The sequence below is a fragment of the Fusarium keratoplasticum genome, chromosome 4, assembly GCF_025433545.1.
Source record: "Fusarium keratoplasticum isolate Fu6.1 chromosome 4, whole genome shotgun sequence".
Classification (NCBI taxonomy): Eukaryota; Fungi; Ascomycota; class Sordariomycetes; order Hypocreales; family Nectriaceae; genus Fusarium; species Fusarium keratoplasticum.
Window position 1 is genome coordinate 1320190 of NC_070532.1, and position 16633 is coordinate 1336822.

A 16633-nucleotide genomic window follows, 5' to 3' on the forward strand; every position below is an offset into this window, starting at 1 on the left:
TTACATGATGTCCCAGACATCCTCAGCCGCGTGGCAGAACTTGCTGCAGGCCACACTGGCAGACAGAGAGTAGTTGCTGATGGAGATCTTCTCGTCCACAAGTGAGTCGGCAAAGTTGTCCTCACCCTTGGCCATGGCACCCACAAACACGCAAATGCTCTCCTTGGGGCCAACGCTCTCGACATACTCACGGACTCGCACAAGTTCCGAGTCGAAGCTCAGCGTCACCTTGCGGCAGTTGGGGGGAAGGTGGTCGGTGATTGGGTTCTGGATCACACGCAGCAGCTTCTCGTTGGAGTTGGTGGAGCGGATGGACAGCCGGTGAAGAAGCTGCACCATAAGACCAGCAAATCGCTTGAAGGTTCGGGGGATACGGACTGAGGGCGAAACCTCGATCAGCACGCCCTTGGCGGTGTGGATGTAGATCTGGAGCTTCCCAGCCTTGTTGATGGGCGAGTCGAGCAGGGTCAGCAAACACTAAGAAATGGTCAGCATGTTGAATGCCGACTCAGGGAGCCAGAGTTGAAACCTGGTGGGTGATATCGGGTCGGGCATCACTGATATCCCGATTCATCTTGCGCATGACACCGATGTGCTCGTCGCTGTTGAGCAACGAGTACTTGTCCTCGCGGTGCATGCCATTGCGGCCGGTGCCGCCGTGCGACGCCTTGTACGTCTCCAGACTGGCATTGGACAGGACGACGATGAGACGCTGGGAGTCTTTGTCGGTGGGTGGGATAGGCGTGTTCTGTTCCGCGACCAGTTGGGGGAGCGCAGGAGGAGGAAGAGATTGCGTTCCTGATGGGAACATGTTAGCAGTGGTCTTTCAGCCCAGCGGTGTGTTGAGCACTTACTAGGCCGCTTCACTCCAGTTCGACGCTCGGGAGAAGACATGTTGGTTGAGAGGTATGAAGGTGAATTGGGAGGTAAGATGGATAATGGTTTGCCCGATGATGACTCAAGAAGTGTTAGTGGGAGTGACTGAGACAAGACGACGAGGTGGCGAGGTAGAGCAAATATATAGTTGGAGCAAATGTGGAAGAGAGGAAAGAAGAGAGGGAGGAGGCGGGAGAGTACCTATGAATCGATTTTGTTGAACCCTTGACAAAATCTTACCTGCTAAGAGGAAGAGGGACCCCACACTAATTGAGCCTAGAGTTCGTTCTCCAAGCCTCCGGATCGCCGGCTGTCGGCGGTTTACTCTCCGAATGGTGGGGGGCACGTGCCTCAAGTCTGACTATGAGCTTAGAAGATGAGAGGAATAACGAATTGAGAGTCTTGGAATGCTCGATTTGTTGTAATTGTGGAAATATCGTTCAGGAAGTCTGGCTGAGAAGAGCCAGAGTTAAAATTGTGTGTGCGGTCGCAATATCCTTGGGACAATTCGCTCCCTTGTTCCTAGCACGTGTGAACTGCTGAGGTCTCGTGAGAGCCTCGTCCAATCACATCTGCGCCCTCGGCTTTGCGCTTTTGGGTTACATAAGCGCTATCATCCGCACAGCCTCGAAGCTTATTGGCTGCCAAATTTTAGAACAGCCTTCCATTCCTGGTGCGAGCTATCAAAACGACATCTCGCTCTGGAGACCAGCAATTGAGGGATTGGCTACGCCTCTGGCCCTCGAACGGATTGACTCGACATTTATTCGATATACGAGTCCCTCAAGTCATGTCTTCTCAAGTCGCCAAGGCCGCGCGCCGCGTGACGCACGAGCTTCACGGCGTCGTCGTTTCGGCTGGTCTCATGGAAAAGACTGTCAAGGTCCGAGTTGGAGGTCAGAAGTGGAACAAGATTGTCAACAAGGTGAGCTTTCCTGGTTACTATTCATAGCCTCTGTGCGTCTGAGTGATGTTTTGCTGACTATCTTCCTCAGTGGTTTGCCGACCCCAAGCACTACCTCGTCCACGACCCCAACTCCTCTCTCCGAACCGGCGATGTTGTCGCCATTGTCCCCGGCTGGCCGACTTCCCAACATAAGCGCCACGTCATCAAGCACATTATTGCTCCCTACGGTACCCCCATTGAGGAGCGCCCACCCGTGCCAAGTTTGGAGGAAAGGATAGCAGAGCGTGAAGCTAAGAAGGCCGCTAAGGACGAGCGGAGGGCAGCCAGGAGACAAGCCGAGGAGGATAAGCGACAAGAGGAGAAGAGATTGGAACTTGAGAAGAAGGAGGTGAAGCGTAAGGCTTGGGAGGAGGCCCAGCAACAACGCAAACCCCAGACTTCAGCGAGCGATGTCGACTAAACGGCCGAAATGTTGATGTTGCGAGTTACGTCGGGATATCGGAACTCGGCCTGATGAGAGAAATGTATAACTCAGGCATGGCTGCGGGTATGAGATCAGAGCCAGGATGGGAGTAGCGGGCGAAAAACCACGCCCTGTACGATAAATGACATTGGATGAGGAGTGGTCATGCGACGGAGAGCCGTTGCTAAAACAAGTGTACCATATAAAATGACATAGTAGACATTCAGCCTGATCAGAACACTAACGCCCATATCCTTCGGCCGTGATGTGCGCATCGTGGAATTCAACGTTGCCCACGACTGCGCCATTCCCCATGCGAGCGTGGTCTACCCACACGTCTAAGATACATGTTGTATACAAGGCCGGAAAGCAGTTCAACCACCCCGTTCTCCAAACTCTCTTGCCCAATCTTCATACTCTTTTAATCCGGCCTTACTAACGCTGGGGCGGATTGTCGATAAACTCGCCTCAAAATCGATCAGCTGTATTGGCCGAATCTCATCCATCGTCATGTGCAACAAGGCCTCTCCCAGAGATCGTAGAGGTCCCATGGCTGCGTCCTTGGCTAGTGCGGTAATGTCTGAACCCGAGAAGCCTGGAAGTCGCCGAGTATTAGCTAGCGTCCAACTGTGTCGAGAAACTTCTACTCACCATCTGTTAGGTCTACGAGTTTGAGGATATCCTCATTCGACAAGTCATGTTTTTGTTCGCCCAAGAGCGTTCTGAGTTGTGTCTCCCGAGTTGTTGGCTCGGGGAGGGGGATGTACTGGCGTCTAACAAATCGTCTTCGAGCTGCTTCGTCAATAGCCCACGGCAGGTTGGTTGCAGCCAGCACCAAAACCCGGTTGGCATCCCCCTTTTCCTTTTCTTTGTCACTGGTCTCTCTACCCGCAGCTGCTCGCTGTAGGTCGCTCCACTGGATGAGAAACTCGGTCTTAATTCTCGTAGTGGCCTCATGCTCTCCGGATCCTGTTCGCTGAGATAAGAGCGAGTCAATCTCGTCAACGAAGATGATGCTGGGCGCCAAGGTCCGAGCGAGCCCGAAGAGAGCTCGTACAAGCTTTTCAGACTCTCCCAGATATTTGCTCGTCAAACTGCTAGCAGAAATCGAGAAGAATGTCGACTTAGACTCAGTTGCAACAGCCCTGGCAAGCATCGTCTTTCCAGTTCCTGGTGGCCCGAATAGCAGCATGCCCCTTGCCGGTTCTCGAAGTCCCATGAAAAGATCTGGTCTCAAGAACGGGTATACAACTGTCTCGCGAAGAGCATTTTTCGCTATTTCCAGACCGGCCACATCACTCCAATGGACTTCATCTCCCTGCACAACGATGTCGTTGAGAATTTGTTTGGCTGCGTCCTCGTCAACGCCAGGAGGCAGATTCTTCAAAATCTTTGTCTTCTTCTTTTTCCACTCCGTCATCTCGTCGGAGCTTTTCCCAGATTGAGCCCCATCTGAGGAGCCTTCTTGGGTATCCGTCTCAGTGGCTGTCTCTTTTGCCTTTGCGCGTCTTGACCTTGAGACGGATCGACCTGTGTCATCCGCCGACGCGCTCGACGTCGAGACATGCCGCGTTTTCCGCTCACGTCGTCGTGATCGTTCCCTTTTCTCTGGGTTTGGTTTTGGCGGTTTCAAAGCCCTCCCGGATCTCTTCGGTGCTGGACTTCTACTCGGATATGCATCCGAGACACTTCTTCTCTCCGATGTCTCTCCGGAATCGTCAGCGGTTTCAACGCCGTTTGCCACCTCGTGTTTAGACACTTTACGGGGTGATGACGACACCCCGATATTGTCTCGGCTGCTCGTAAATCGTTCGGACCGACTTGTGTAGTTGTCTGGGGAGGGCAGATCCTGATAGGATAGTGAATTGAGAGCACTTGATGCCGCAGTAACGGACAACATGGATGGACGTGCATAGCAGTACTCGTCAGAATGACGCGTGGAGCTCGAAGACTCCCCATTGAAATCATTCTCCCTGGGTACCACTAGCCTTCTTGAATGACTGTCCCATTGCACTGGGGCTGGCCTGCGAACTTGTTCCAAGGAAGCGCGAGAGCTTGGGCTTGGAGTCGCTGGACCTGCCTCAGGCTGACTACTCCTTAGAAGTCTGTCCTTGGAACCGAGGGCGCTCCATGCCAAAGTCGCAGCCTTGCTTGGCCCTTCAGCCACAGGCCTTGGGGTTTTGCGAGTTTTGATGGGCCTGTCGCCTGGCCTTCCCGAACGCAGGGTGGTTCTCATGGTATGCTTTTCGGGACTTGGTGATCGCAATGTCTTATTCGGCCTTGGGGGTAGATTCGGGGCGTTGGGCGACGATGATCTTGGCAGCGATGACGAGGATGCGTTTGGGTCGAGATATGCGCTGGGTCCATCCACGATAGCCTGCTCCGATGAAGTGCGTCGGGGTTGCGATGGACGATGTGGAAGTGACGGTCGCGATAGTTCAGAGTATTGTACAGCGGGTATCGTGCCTTGTCCTATGGATCCCCGGCCTCTGTCGTTGTCTGGAAGGCTAGGTCGTTTGATCAACTTGCCACTGGGCGGAGGTGGTGATAGTGTCTCTTCTTGCCGCGATACACGCAGCGCCTCAAGAAGATCGATCCGCTCCTTGCATTGCAGTTCCAACTCTCTCAGGGCGTCCTGCAGCGCTTTCTCGGTATCGGTGCGCACGCTATATGATGGAGGTGCTCGGTTCGCATAATAATCGTAGATCTGGTCGAGGGCACTCCTCCAGTGCCGCATGGCCTCGGCCTCACTTCCCTGAACTCGCCAGCCATTGTTAGAGCAAAGTCAAAAATACCGAAAAGTCAAAAACACCAAACTTTCGGTCGTACCTGGCTTTCATAGTAGACGGCAGTCGAACAACTCAGGTAGCTATCATCGTAGGTTTTCTGCAGCACAGCCAGGGCCTTGTTCCGTAACATGGCTCCGGCGGCAGGGCAATACCATAGTAGCCCAGAGCGTAGCCCTCGTTGCGCTCAGTCCGCCGACTGTTTTTGATGTTTGTCGTTGTCGAAAGCAGGCTCTGGGACAGATGCCGAACGGTGGGTACGCGTTTTACGGAAATCCCGAGCTTTGTCAGCCCAATGAGTTGGGCTGAGAAAATCGCGCTTCGTGATCGGATCGGGGTGTTTCCAAGGGCCGGGTGTGGTTGAGACTGGCGATCAGGAGCCTTCTCGTGTCCGTGATGGTTGAAACGTGATGGAGTTGGTCGTTGTACTTCGTACATGGCAGAGCAAGTAAGTCGGGCAGGCGGTGACGTAGTCTCGCTCGCACTGCCCACCCCCGTCGCAATCTGTCGTGGCGGGGTACTTATTGCTCGTTGCCAGCCTCGTCCGGAAATGACAAAGTTCTACTAATTCCTGTTCTCGACGTGCCATGTTGAAATGAGACAAAACCATGCTGCAAGTGCTGAAATGTTTCAAAGAATATCACGCATAGAAATTAACCGTTGTTGCTTGCGTGGCAGCCAAATTTGGAAACCTCTATGGAGCCTGGCTCGCCTGCAAGAGATGCAGCTAATCGTCTGAATGCCAGCAGGCGGCTTGACCGTACCATTATTATGGGGGCATTTGTGTAAGAGAGTGATGGAAATCTAGGCCCTTTGGATACACGCCACCCATCTGCTGCCATTTTATGACAATAATACACGTATCTCGGCTGTGGTTCTGGGAAATACGGATCGAAGCCGCCCCTCTTCCTCATCGTCATCCGAATCCGCAGAGTCCTCGTCTTCCTCCAGAATCACTTCTTCAAGCTCCTCGAAGTCGTTACAGAATTGTTCTGCAGCCTCCTCAGTGACTTGTCGAGCCAGTTTCGAGTCCTGAAGGTGCTTCAGGTTCTCCATAGCATCCATGAGCGCGGATGGTAGGAAGTCATCCAGGGTTTGGCTCGCCTGGCCAAGTAGTTTCTCGTCCAGCGGACCAGCATCTTTGTCCTTGTTCTCTTCTAGAAATGAGAAGATAGGGTCAAGGCCGGACCCTTTTCGGAAGAAGTTGTACTGGCTGACGACTAGTTTTTTGGCCTCCTCCTCTGATTTGTCCTGAAGCTGTTGGGTCCTTCGTCGGGTGAACTCGAACGGCTCTAAACATGCTGTTGCAGATGATATGCAGTTGATGAGAAAGATGGCACCTTTTTGATCCTTCATAACCTTGGCAATATTCTCACACCCTGCCATAAAAGGCTCAAAAGCTTCCGCCAACACATTCTCAAACTCGCTCTCGCGATCCTCCGAAGCAGACAGAGAAGAGTCATAGGTCTTGCTGATAGCCTTGAGTTGCTTCAATGAGTCTTGTAGGAAAGCAGGGGGCCCAAGGTCTGAAGGAGCATGCTGAAACTCTCCCTGCAAAGTGGCAATGTGATCCCTAACCAATGCCCGGAACTGGCGAAGAGCCTCCGTCTCAAGACCCTCGACCAGCTCCACCAAGTTGGTATTTGGACCAAGAGTCTTCTGGAATGTGATGCGGTAGAAGTTGATGAGATTCGCGAGCTTGTAGGCTGGGATTGTCTCTTCGTTCGATTGGATCACTTGTTCCATCCGTTGGCGAAGCACACGAGCTGCGCCAGAAATGTCGCGGTCCACCAAATCATTCAACGCCTTCAAAGCGTTGAAGTCAGCCTCAACCTCGTCATCTTCCGCGATAAGGCGCCAAATTTCAGCATCTCGACCGGATTTCAATCCCTTTGCAAGCTCCTCACCCTCGGCGACGAACAATACCTCCAGTGCCTCACGCTCGCTGACCGTTGCTGAATGGATCCAGGCCAGCATGTCACCCACGTACCGCAGAGGGTCATGTGCAGTCATATCGATGGGCTTGACTGAAGGATCCTCAGTCCCTGACGGGGAGCTTCCAGTCAGGGCGACATAGAATGAGTCGGAAAGGATTCGTTCTCGTGCTTCGGAGAAGAAATCCAGGCAGTTCTGGAATAGAGAAGGCCTTTCAGCAAGCACCCTGAGGGCCCGTCGAATCGACGAGTTCATCTGTGGGTTTTCAAGGTTCAGCGTCCTGAACTCTCGTTGTATCCACTTGTAAAGTTTCTGGAAGCCAAGGTTGATGTTCTTTGACGTTTGCTCCATCAACTCCAACCCCAAAGTTTGTTTTTCGAAGCCAAGCAAGATCTCACAGTCTTTGCTAATCTTCTTCGCTTTACCCAATGCTTCAAAGAAACGGTCATCGACCGGTTCGGCTGTCATGGTTAAAGCCGCGATCTCACTCTCAGACATGATGAAATGCTTCCTGAAAGCGCCTAGAAGGTCCTGCTTGACCTCGACCTGTCTCCTTTGCTCGAGAAGTGATGATGCTTCGGAGAGTGCTGGCGTCGTTTGCTCGTGAGCTGCAACAACCTGGCTTTTCATGCCCTCATAGCCGCTGTTTAGCTTGTCGATGGTTGTCTTGATGCGTCGGAGTTGCTATAAGTATCTTAGTATTAATCTTCTTACGCAGAGATGGAATAAACCCACCTCAGCGACACGACCAAACTCAGCGATGACTTCTCCGTTGCTGTCGATAACTTCTTTTTGCAGGTCCAGCCGTACTCGTCGGCGAGTTTCGGCATCATTTTGAATTCCTCGTTGATCAAGAAGAGAGAGAGCATCCCTGAACTCAGTATCGGAGTGTGTCGTCGACAAGACACTTGTAACTTTCGATGCAAGAGGAGTTAAACTTTTTGGGGTTGATGGAGTTTGGGGATAACTGTCTGCAGAGAGAAGTCCTGCACCAGAGGCGTCCCTCAAAGGAAGGGTCTTTAGAGACCAGGGGCGATCTGACGACATCTTGCGAGATGTGTTCGGGATACTTCTAGTCACCTGAGCTGAACGACTGAATGTTCGACAGATGCTACCTCATTTCGGGGCCGCGATTAAGACAAATCAAATGATTTCACTGAAAACAAATCAAAGCGAAGGACAGTGACCCGGACCCGTTAGGGATGGAGAACAAATGAATAGCATGGGCTTCGCATGTAAGAGACATCCTGAGTGCAACGGTGTCGTGAGTGTGAGTGAGGCCTGGAATGGGCAGGCGGTGTGGCGTAAGTTGTGGGGTCTTATCGGTCATTGTCCGGCAGAACCCCGTCACCGCTTTGTAGCGTCATACCTGCGACTGTGATGCCTGGAGGCGTTCGAAGCTCCAATTCATTCATTAGACTGCGTGAGGAGCGGTCGCCTGCTGTTTTGTTTCAAGATATCACAGTGAATTCTTTGTCAGATCTGCCCTGAGCCTGCTTTTACAAGATTCTCGGTTTCGTCTGGTGTTCGGTACAGGCATGTGCTCCCGGTCACGCTTATCCGGGTCACCTGGCTCGTGACCATTTGGCTTTCGATAACAACGCTGACGGTTTCCAGGACGAGGAATCTAGCTTTTTACCTTCGAGACTGCTTCATCTTCGACTCTGTTTATCCAGAACCGCCGGAGTTCTCGACCCTGATAACTACTTTCTTTCCACCTCCGATTTCATTGATATCGTGCCTCGACTTGCCTTGTGCCGACCTCTATCGCGATACCAGGGCGACATGCCCACCGAACATCATCGGTGATTCATTGCCCCAAGGGCCACCATGACTTCCAATATCTTCTCCCGTCTCAAGTCCCCTACGAGGGAGAGCCGGTCATTTTACGAACAGCTGCGTTCCCGAGACGATGACGAATACGACCCTGGTCTTGATGAAGAGAATCTCGGGCACCGTTTTGATGGCTTCCCGGCCGAAGAGCTCGGTATTAGCGATAGCCGCATGACAGTGGAAAGCGCGGCCGTGGACCCAAAGGGCAAAGGCAGGGCCGTATCCCAACCTATGCGAAGTCCTAGTGGGCCGACTCCGAGATGGCATTTGAACGACGATGAGGTCGATAATGACGTTCCTGCGTCCCTCTTGGTAGAGCCGAACGAAACCGACAATATGCCACCAACGACACCAAGGCGATCAGGTCGGCCAGCCAACAATCGGATCCCATCAACGGCAGGGCCGTCGTCAGCAAGGTCAAGAGCTCAGTGGGAGGCGGCAACCGCGCAGCAGCCCCTACACCCCGACGACCGTTACGGAACACCCACGGGGCCGCAGCCACTCCCCGTGGCCAGAGGAACGATATTGAATAACCCAAAAGAGAAGGCACTCTGGCGATGGGTTAACACCTCAAATCTGGACAGCTTTATGCGGGACGTTTATGACTACTACGAAGGGGGCGGGCTGTGGTGCATATTGTGTGGTAACGCGCTGTGGATTCTGTAAGCCAATTGTCTCGCACTGATGAAAATGTTGAGGCTGACGAGGTGCTACAGGGAGACACTCTTCGTCGCGGTGTTACTGACATTTCTGGGCCAGTGTGTTGATTATTCTCAGATTCCCAAGAGTCGATCGTTGAGTGAAGTTGTCGTTCCGCAATGTACACGGAAAATATCTGGACTCTGGAGTTTTGGAATTTGGCTCTACGCCTTCTTCTTTATCTGGAAGTGTGTGCAGTACTGCGCAGAGATACCCCGTCTCATTCACATCAGGGAGTTTTATATTCACCTACTGGAGATTCCGGAGCAGGATATGCAGACAGTATCCTGGCAAGACGTCGTCGCTCGGATCATGGCTTTGCGCGACCAGAACCCGAAGACGGCGAGGAACGTCCCTGCAAGATTACAGCAGTTTATTGGCAGTCAGTCCAAGGAGAGGCTGGACGCACACGACATCGCCAACCGTCTAATGCGAAAGGAAAACTATCTCATCGCCATGATTAACAAGGACATACTGAATTTGTCCTTGCCAGTTCCGTTCCTACGCGGCCGGCAACTGTTTTCCAAGACAATGGAGTGGTACCTGCATTACTGCATCCTCGACATGGCCTTTAACGAGCTGGGCCAAGTCCAGCAAGACTTTCTACGTTCAGACCGGAGGCGTTTGCTGAGCCAGAAACTGAAGCAGCGCCTTCTTTTTGCCGGTGTTCTTAACCTTGTGTTTGCGCCAGTTGTCTTGGCCTATGTCATGGTTGTCTACTTCTTCACTTATTACTATGTATGTTGCCTCGCCTTGGAATCGCATCTCGGCAGAGCTAACCCCATTTGCAGGAATATCAAAAGGACCCCAAGCAAGCGGCCGCGCGCAAGTACACATCTCTCGCAGAGTGGAAGTTTCGCGAGTTCAACGAGCTTCCACACATCTTCTACGAGAGATTGCACATGTCATATCCCTTCGCGACTCGATACATCGACCAGTTCCCCAAGCGGATGACGGAAGACATCGCAAGAAGCATAGCTTTCATGTCAGGAGCAATTACCGCCATTCTAGCACTTGGATCTATTCTGGATTCCGAGCTTTTCCTCAACTTTGAGATTACCAAGGACCGACCCGTGCTCTTCTACCTGGGTGTCTTTGGAGCAGTCTGGGCGATAACGCGTGGTATGGTATCCGAGGAAACCTTGGTCTTTAATCCTGAGTATGCTCTACGGAATGTTATCGAGTACACACACTACATGCCAGACCACTGGCAGGGCAGACTTCACAGCTTCGAGGTGAAGCAAGAATTTTCGGAACTCTACAAGATGAAAGTGGTCATTTTCCTAGAAGAAGTGATGGGCATCATTACAACACCCATGCTGCTCCTCTTCTCGCTACCCAAGTGCAGCGACCAAATCGTCGACTTCTTCCGTGAGTTCACCATTCATGTCGATGGATTGGGTTATGTGTGCTCGTTTGCGGTGTTCGACTTTCAGAAAGGCCCTGGCAATACCGGACAACAAGCAGCTCATCAGGACGTCCGCGAGGACTATTACTCCACGAAGCACGGCAAGATGGCCGCATCATACTACGGTTTCATCGACAACTACGTCATCAACCCCAAGACGGGAATTCCAGGACACCTGCCACCTGGTTCTCGGCCACCATTCCATCCTCCTCCAGCGTTCCCGGGGCTCAACTCTCCGACGCTGGCGGCAGATATGCAGGGCTCGCACATGGGTCGGGCGGAAACGGGACGGGCTCGAAGTCGGGCCCCTGCCGGGCGAGGACCGCGAGCTGGGCCCGCGATGCCTCAACCCTCGCCGATGGCATCCGTGCTCCTAGATCAGCATCACCAGCCTGGGGGGGCCAACACCGCTGCGCGTAGTCTGTACTGGTCAAGGCATCCACGGGGCGGATACCGCGGGGAGAGCCAGATCATTGAGGAGACAGAAGGCAGCAGCATGAGACGTCCTGGAGAAGATGATGAATTGTATGAGCCAGGTGGTATGCTGGGCGAGTCCACATGGGAGACGTCCCCGGCGAAAGGGGTGAGCCGGGAGAACAGCGCAGCCAACACAGACGAGGCTGAGGCCGGAGTTCTGGGTCTGATCTATCAACTACACCAACCGCAGAGGCCTCGCAGAGGCGGTGGCATGGTTTGAATCTGGGTGTCAACATCCAGTCGATAATGTTTGGTTATAGGGTCATATTACTGTTATTTCTGATGTGGGACGGGCCGGCGCATCAAGTCGCTTGCTGAAAGATCTCCCCTCCTAGGTATCCTGCTTCCTGAGGAGAAAGGTATGCAAGTCGCTGTCGATTTTTTGTTTTTTGCGTAGATGCGCTGTTTTGATTGCATACTTGCTTCTTACATGGGGCCGTGGGACCTTGATCATGTTTCCACTCTGGCCAGGGCTACACTGGCTTACCGGGGCTGCAGATGGCGTTTTTCTGGAGACAGGAATATGATATCCAATGGGCGAGGAAGAGTGGCATAGGTACACGTTGAATTGAGTCTGCATTGGTGATGAAGATTATATCATCTGACGGTTGGCTTGTCTGACCAAGGAGTCTCGAAGCAAGGCTGAAGATGTCCATGCGCATAAGTGACAAATCCGCCCAAGTACATTCACCGAGAATAATCCAGCCTGCGGGTTCGGCTCCGAGTCGCAAATCCGGGAGTGTCATTGAGGTGTGGGCAACGACAGAGCGCGGCCTTGAGCGGCGAAACGAAGGGGCTCGGTCTTTTAAGACCGAGGTCGGCGACTTAAATGTTGCAACGCCGAGGCCGAGACGGTGGAAATCAAGTGAGGATTACGTAGAACAGAGCCCAAGATTGAACGGGTAAAAAGAAAGCGATGGTGTGGTGGAAACTTAGGTCAGATGAGAAAGGGGGCAGATCATGGACGGACACGACGCTACTTTTCTGAGGTTTGATCATGAGAACGGAACCAGCATGTCGGGTCAAACCGCGCAAGGGGTGGAAAAGCTTGGGTTTCGTGGAATTGACGTGGAAAAAAGAACAAAGATTCCAGACCAGACCTATGCGCTCAGTCACTGATGAATACCCGCGTGTGGCGTGCGGCAGATAAGTAGCCGGCCCCTCGGGGATGGCAGTCAGTGGTTGGATTATTCCCTTACTTGGGCTTGGGGTCTGGGTGGGATGGAGAGAGATTGATTGTGATCCCGTACTGATTGATAACCTAATTTCACGGAGCACGACCCCTGTTCAGATGGCCTCCGCCCTTGGCAGCCGGGCTGTGCATTTCCCCCCTCACCGTCCAATCCTGGTGAGGGGAGGCTTTCAGCTCTCCGGGTCTACATGTGGCTTTGGATGGGGACCGACACCTTGATGTTTGCGCGAGTTTTCGTTTTTTTTTTTTCTTGAATTTTCTTTTTTGGCATCTTGGTTTTCGGCCTGTGAGAGGTCGCCTCGTCTGTAGGGCGGAGACGGTCAAAGAAACAACTGATGTTTACGATGGGCATGTTTTTGGACATTCAGGGACCTGTTTTTTGGGCGTTGAGTACAAGTTACTCCGCGGATGGCTGAGCCGTTGTTCCAGCAAAGCATGATTATTGACGTGTTAGAAGAGGCTGCCTGGACATGGCCTGCATTGTCTCGTGTTTCTCCAATCCGGGAACATCGCGATATCATTCTTGTTTGTTGGTGGAGTTACTTGGGCCATGGGTGAGAAAGGCAGGGTTTTGTGGGCGGCCGCCGTTGTCCACAGGCTCAAGCTTCTCTTCTTGCTCCTTCACCTTGTTTGTGATTGTGCTTGGGTTTAAGAAAGTGATCGACATCTACTTGCCCTCCAGTCAAGTACTCTCTTTGTCTCGAGATATCAATGCCCACCGGACGGGCGGCAGGCGGCTGGCAACCCGCCTCAAGATATGAGACTGTCGGCCGTCTGGCCCACATCGAACAAGCAAATTGACCGAGTTTACGTACAGCCATGAGTACCGAGATGCCCAAGGCAGGTCTTTGAGTGGCCACAGGTCGGTCTAGCGTGGCCGTTGTGCGGCCAAGGCGCGTGTGCGCGCGCTGAGAGGGTAGAGCTCCAGCTAGAAGAGCCCTGGAAAGGCCACTGCAACTAGGATCGATATAGGGCCTGCTAAACTGGCAGGGTCTCCGGGAGGCTGGGTTGGCACCTGATGAAGAAGGCGGGTGGATAGCGTGGGTGTTGATCCTTGTCTTTGGGATGACGGGTGAAGCAAACTGACTCGCCTCGTGGCCAGTTGAAGAAGAAGTGAATAGGTAGGTATTTGAAATAGATCTCAACGGTGAAATGTGCCTCGGTGCTGGTGCGAAACTCAAACCCTTCTCTCGACGCAGGGTATCTTTGAGAGAATGACTCTACTGCATGGACGGAGCACTTCCGCGGGGCCACCAGCCAGTTGAGTCCCAGGAGATCTCACGGAGAAACGAGCACCCAAAGTATCTTGTCATACAATCCTGGCGGGAGGGTACCTACCTCCGTGCCCCCGTTGTATCTGACCCGGCCCGCCGAGCTGCCTAGGTGCCTAGGTACCTCTGTAGCCCGCCTCCACATCTGCACAAAGGACGGGCAAGGACACCACAGGTCCAGTAGCACCTGCCGCCGCCGCCCAGTTGTGCCAAGGTAGGTAGGTACTGCGTACATAGCTCCTGCCCGGACTCCGAGGCCGTAAACGGAGCCGTCCACCCCCAGGAAATTTTTCTAGATAACAGCTTTAGAGGACGTTTCTGTCACTAACTTGGACTTTTTTTTCCGCCTCCCGTCGTTCAGCCCGGACCACAGACCAGACCATACCATCCTCTGCCGATTCTTTTGCTCCATCGCCTCCGCTTGGCTTTGGTTTTCTTCTTTCTGGCATACGATCGTCACAGCGAAGTGACTTTTCGACGATTGATACGAGATCCCCTTTCTGCGAAAAGACCGAGATATAACGACGTCGTCTTCCCTCGGCCCCGTCGGTCCAAGCGAGTTGGAGCCGCATTTTTTGCCCCTGCGCCTTATCTAGACTTCGTCATCGCCGTCGATTACTACCGCGACCGCCCGCAGCGCGACCTCGAATTTTGCTGCCATCCTCTCCAGCGTCTCGTTGCCGGCTCACCCTCCGGCAAGACCTGATCGCGGCCTCTCCCCAAGCGCAATTGCCCCGATACCCCTCCCAGTCGCCAACCTGGCGGCCCTCGAGACCAAGCCCTTCGGCGGAGCATCGGAAGCTGTGGCCGCCATGGCCCAGCCAAGTGCAGAGCCAGTCGAAGATTACGAGTGAGCTTCCAATGCCTCGCTGAGGTCATTCCGAGATCCCTGAAGCTGACCGTCCCTCCTCTGCACAGCTATGAATCCCTTCCGCCCAATTTCTCCCTGCTGCAGAACATGGCAGCAGGTGCCTTCGCCGGCATAGCCGTATGTCCTCCCTTGGCCGAGTAGAATATCCACGACCGAGCTAACGATGCTTTGTTCAGGAGCACACTGTCATGTACCCCATTGATGCGATCAAGGTACGTTCTTACAAGCTGGCGACCCTGCAGATCATTATCCTGACACGACCACCCACAGACACGAATGCAAATCCTCAACCCCAGCACCACACCGGCCTACTCGGGCGTCATTCGCAATACCTTCCAAATTGCCCGGACTGAGGGTTTCTTCAGCTTATGGCGCGGCATGTCCAGTGTTATAGTCGGCGCTGGTGAGTCTATATCCCACACATATTTTCGTAACCGGCAATGGCTAAAAACTTCCAGGTCCCGCACACGCCGTTTACTTTGCCACATACGAGGCCGTTAAGCATGCTATGGGCGGAAACCAAGCTGGTGTTCACCATCCTCTTGCTGCCGGTAAGTTGCTCTCATGTCCGATTGACTAGATGTGTCCATTTCTGACTCCAGTTCCCCGCAGCCACTAGCGGTGCTGCCGCTACAATTGCTAGCGATGCCTTCATGAACCCTTTTGATGGTATGTTACACTACTGTAGAACCCCCCGTTCAATCACTAACGGCTTTTTGTAGTCATCAAGCAGCGTATGCAGATCCAGAACTCGAGCAAGATGTACCGATCCATGGTCGACTGCGCCAAGTACGTCTACAAGACTGAGGGCTTGGGCGCCTTCTACATCTCCTACCCGACCACCCTGTCCATGACCGTGCCCTTCACCGCCCTCCAATTCCTCGCCTACGAGTCTATTTCTACCGCCATGAACCCCGAAAAGACATACGATCCCTTGACCCACTGCTTGGCTGGTGCCGTGGCTGGTGGTTTTGCCGCTGGTCTTACGACTCCCATGGATGTCATCAAGACCATGCTTCAGACCCGTGGTACCTCTACCGATCCTGAAGTGAGGAGTGTAAACAGTTTCGTGGGTGGTTGCCGATTGTTGTATAAGCGGGCGGGTTTCTTGGGTTTCTTCAAGGGTGTGCGGCCTCGTGTCGTTACCACCATGCCCAGTACTGCCATCTGCTGGTCGGCATATGAGTTTTCCAAGTAAGTTGCAACGACCTGGGTATACCTTGGATATATACTAATCATCTTGACAATAGGGCCTACTTCATCAAGCGAAACGATTCTTCTTGAGAAGTTCTTCCCCCTTTCAACATAGAAAAGTCAACCGGGGAACGACCGGAACAAGGCGTGCGGAAGTCGAATCGGAGCCGAAGCCTCACGGCTATCACATCCATTACCGGGGAATAGAGTGAAAGAAAAAAAACGGCCGACAAACCACGGAGACGGAGACGGCAACGACAACAACCCGATATACCCTTGGACACACATTGTTTTCTATCCGACGCTTGCCAAAACTGGGCTATGCTCTGCCATCTTATGAGCATCTGCGCAGACGGACCACCAGGAGCCCTTCTCAGAGAAGCTGCCAAGGGCATATCTGGTCATCGGCGTCGGACGTGTATATAAAAAAAAAAATCTCCAAATCTTACACGACACACAGGGGCATTGACGGCATTACGGAAAAGGAGGGGCATGGAAGGGAAGGAAAAGAGGCATGTCTTTGCTCTTGGAGGCTAGATGAGATGGTGGAGGGAGTGTCATGATATGTTACTGGTAATATTTGATGTCAAGATACAGCAGTGCGCACTCGCCTTGCAAGGCGCTTTGGTCGGCATTGGCCTTTTTGAATATGCCCTCAAATCTTTCTGGTCCAGTGAATGAATGTTGTACCGCCATTGTGACTCTATTTGGAATACACTCA

At 53.0% G+C, this 16633-nt stretch overlaps 6 protein-coding genes across 6 annotated transcripts; 3 read left to right on the forward strand and 3 right to left on the reverse strand.

The window, feature by feature from the left end:
* NCS57_00548800 (Ribosomal RNA small subunit methyltransferase NEP1) lies at positions 1-894 on the reverse strand (the record flags this gene model as incomplete). Its single annotated transcript, XM_053055407.1, has 3 exons — positions 1-477; positions 530-798; positions 855-894. The coding sequence occupies 3 exons, from the start codon at positions 892-894 to the stop codon at positions 1-3; spliced, it is 786 nt and encodes a 261-aa protein (XP_052914362.1).
* Positions 895-1555: 661 nt separating this feature from the next.
* NCS57_00548900 (uncharacterized protein) lies at positions 1556-2243 on the forward strand (the record flags this gene model as incomplete). Its single annotated transcript, XM_053055408.1, has 2 exons — positions 1556-1801; positions 1872-2243. The coding sequence occupies exons 1-2, from the start codon at positions 1667-1669 to the stop codon at positions 2241-2243; spliced, it is 507 nt and encodes a 168-aa protein (XP_052914363.1). The 5' UTR covers positions 1556-1666.
* Positions 2244-2620: 377 nt separating this feature from the next.
* Positions 2621-5165, reverse strand: NCS57_00549000 (AAA domain-containing protein; the record flags this gene model as incomplete). The annotated part of the gene is made up of 3 exons (XM_053055409.1): positions 2621-2841; positions 2898-5001; positions 5076-5165. The coding sequence occupies 3 exons, from the start codon at positions 5163-5165 to the stop codon at positions 2621-2623; spliced, it is 2415 nt and encodes an 804-aa protein (XP_052914364.1).
* Positions 5166-5875: 710 nt separating this feature from the next.
* NCS57_00549100 (Conserved oligomeric Golgi complex subunit 6) lies at positions 5876-8014 on the reverse strand (the record flags this gene model as incomplete). The annotated part of the gene is made up of 2 exons (XM_053055410.1): positions 5876-7651; positions 7703-8014. The coding sequence occupies 2 exons, from the start codon at positions 8012-8014 to the stop codon at positions 5876-5878; spliced, it is 2088 nt and encodes a 695-aa protein (XP_052914365.1).
* Positions 8015-8797: 783 nt separating this feature from the next.
* NCS57_00549200 (Autophagy-related protein 9) lies at positions 8798-11604 on the forward strand (the record flags this gene model as incomplete). The annotated part of the gene is made up of 3 exons (XM_053055411.1): positions 8798-9462; positions 9517-10237; positions 10291-11604. The coding sequence occupies 3 exons, from the start codon at positions 8798-8800 to the stop codon at positions 11602-11604; spliced, it is 2700 nt and encodes an 899-aa protein (XP_052914366.1).
* A 3055-nt stretch (positions 11605-14659) lies between these two features.
* On the forward strand, positions 14660-16002 carry NCS57_00549300 (uncharacterized protein; the record flags this gene model as incomplete). Its single annotated transcript, XM_053055412.1, has 8 exons — positions 14660-14697; positions 14766-14835; positions 14895-14930; positions 14989-15121; positions 15177-15269; positions 15331-15387; positions 15441-15912; positions 15969-16002. The coding sequence occupies 8 exons, from the start codon at positions 14660-14662 to the stop codon at positions 16000-16002; spliced, it is 933 nt and encodes a 310-aa protein (XP_052914367.1).
* Between the last annotated feature and the right edge of the window lie 631 nt (positions 16003-16633).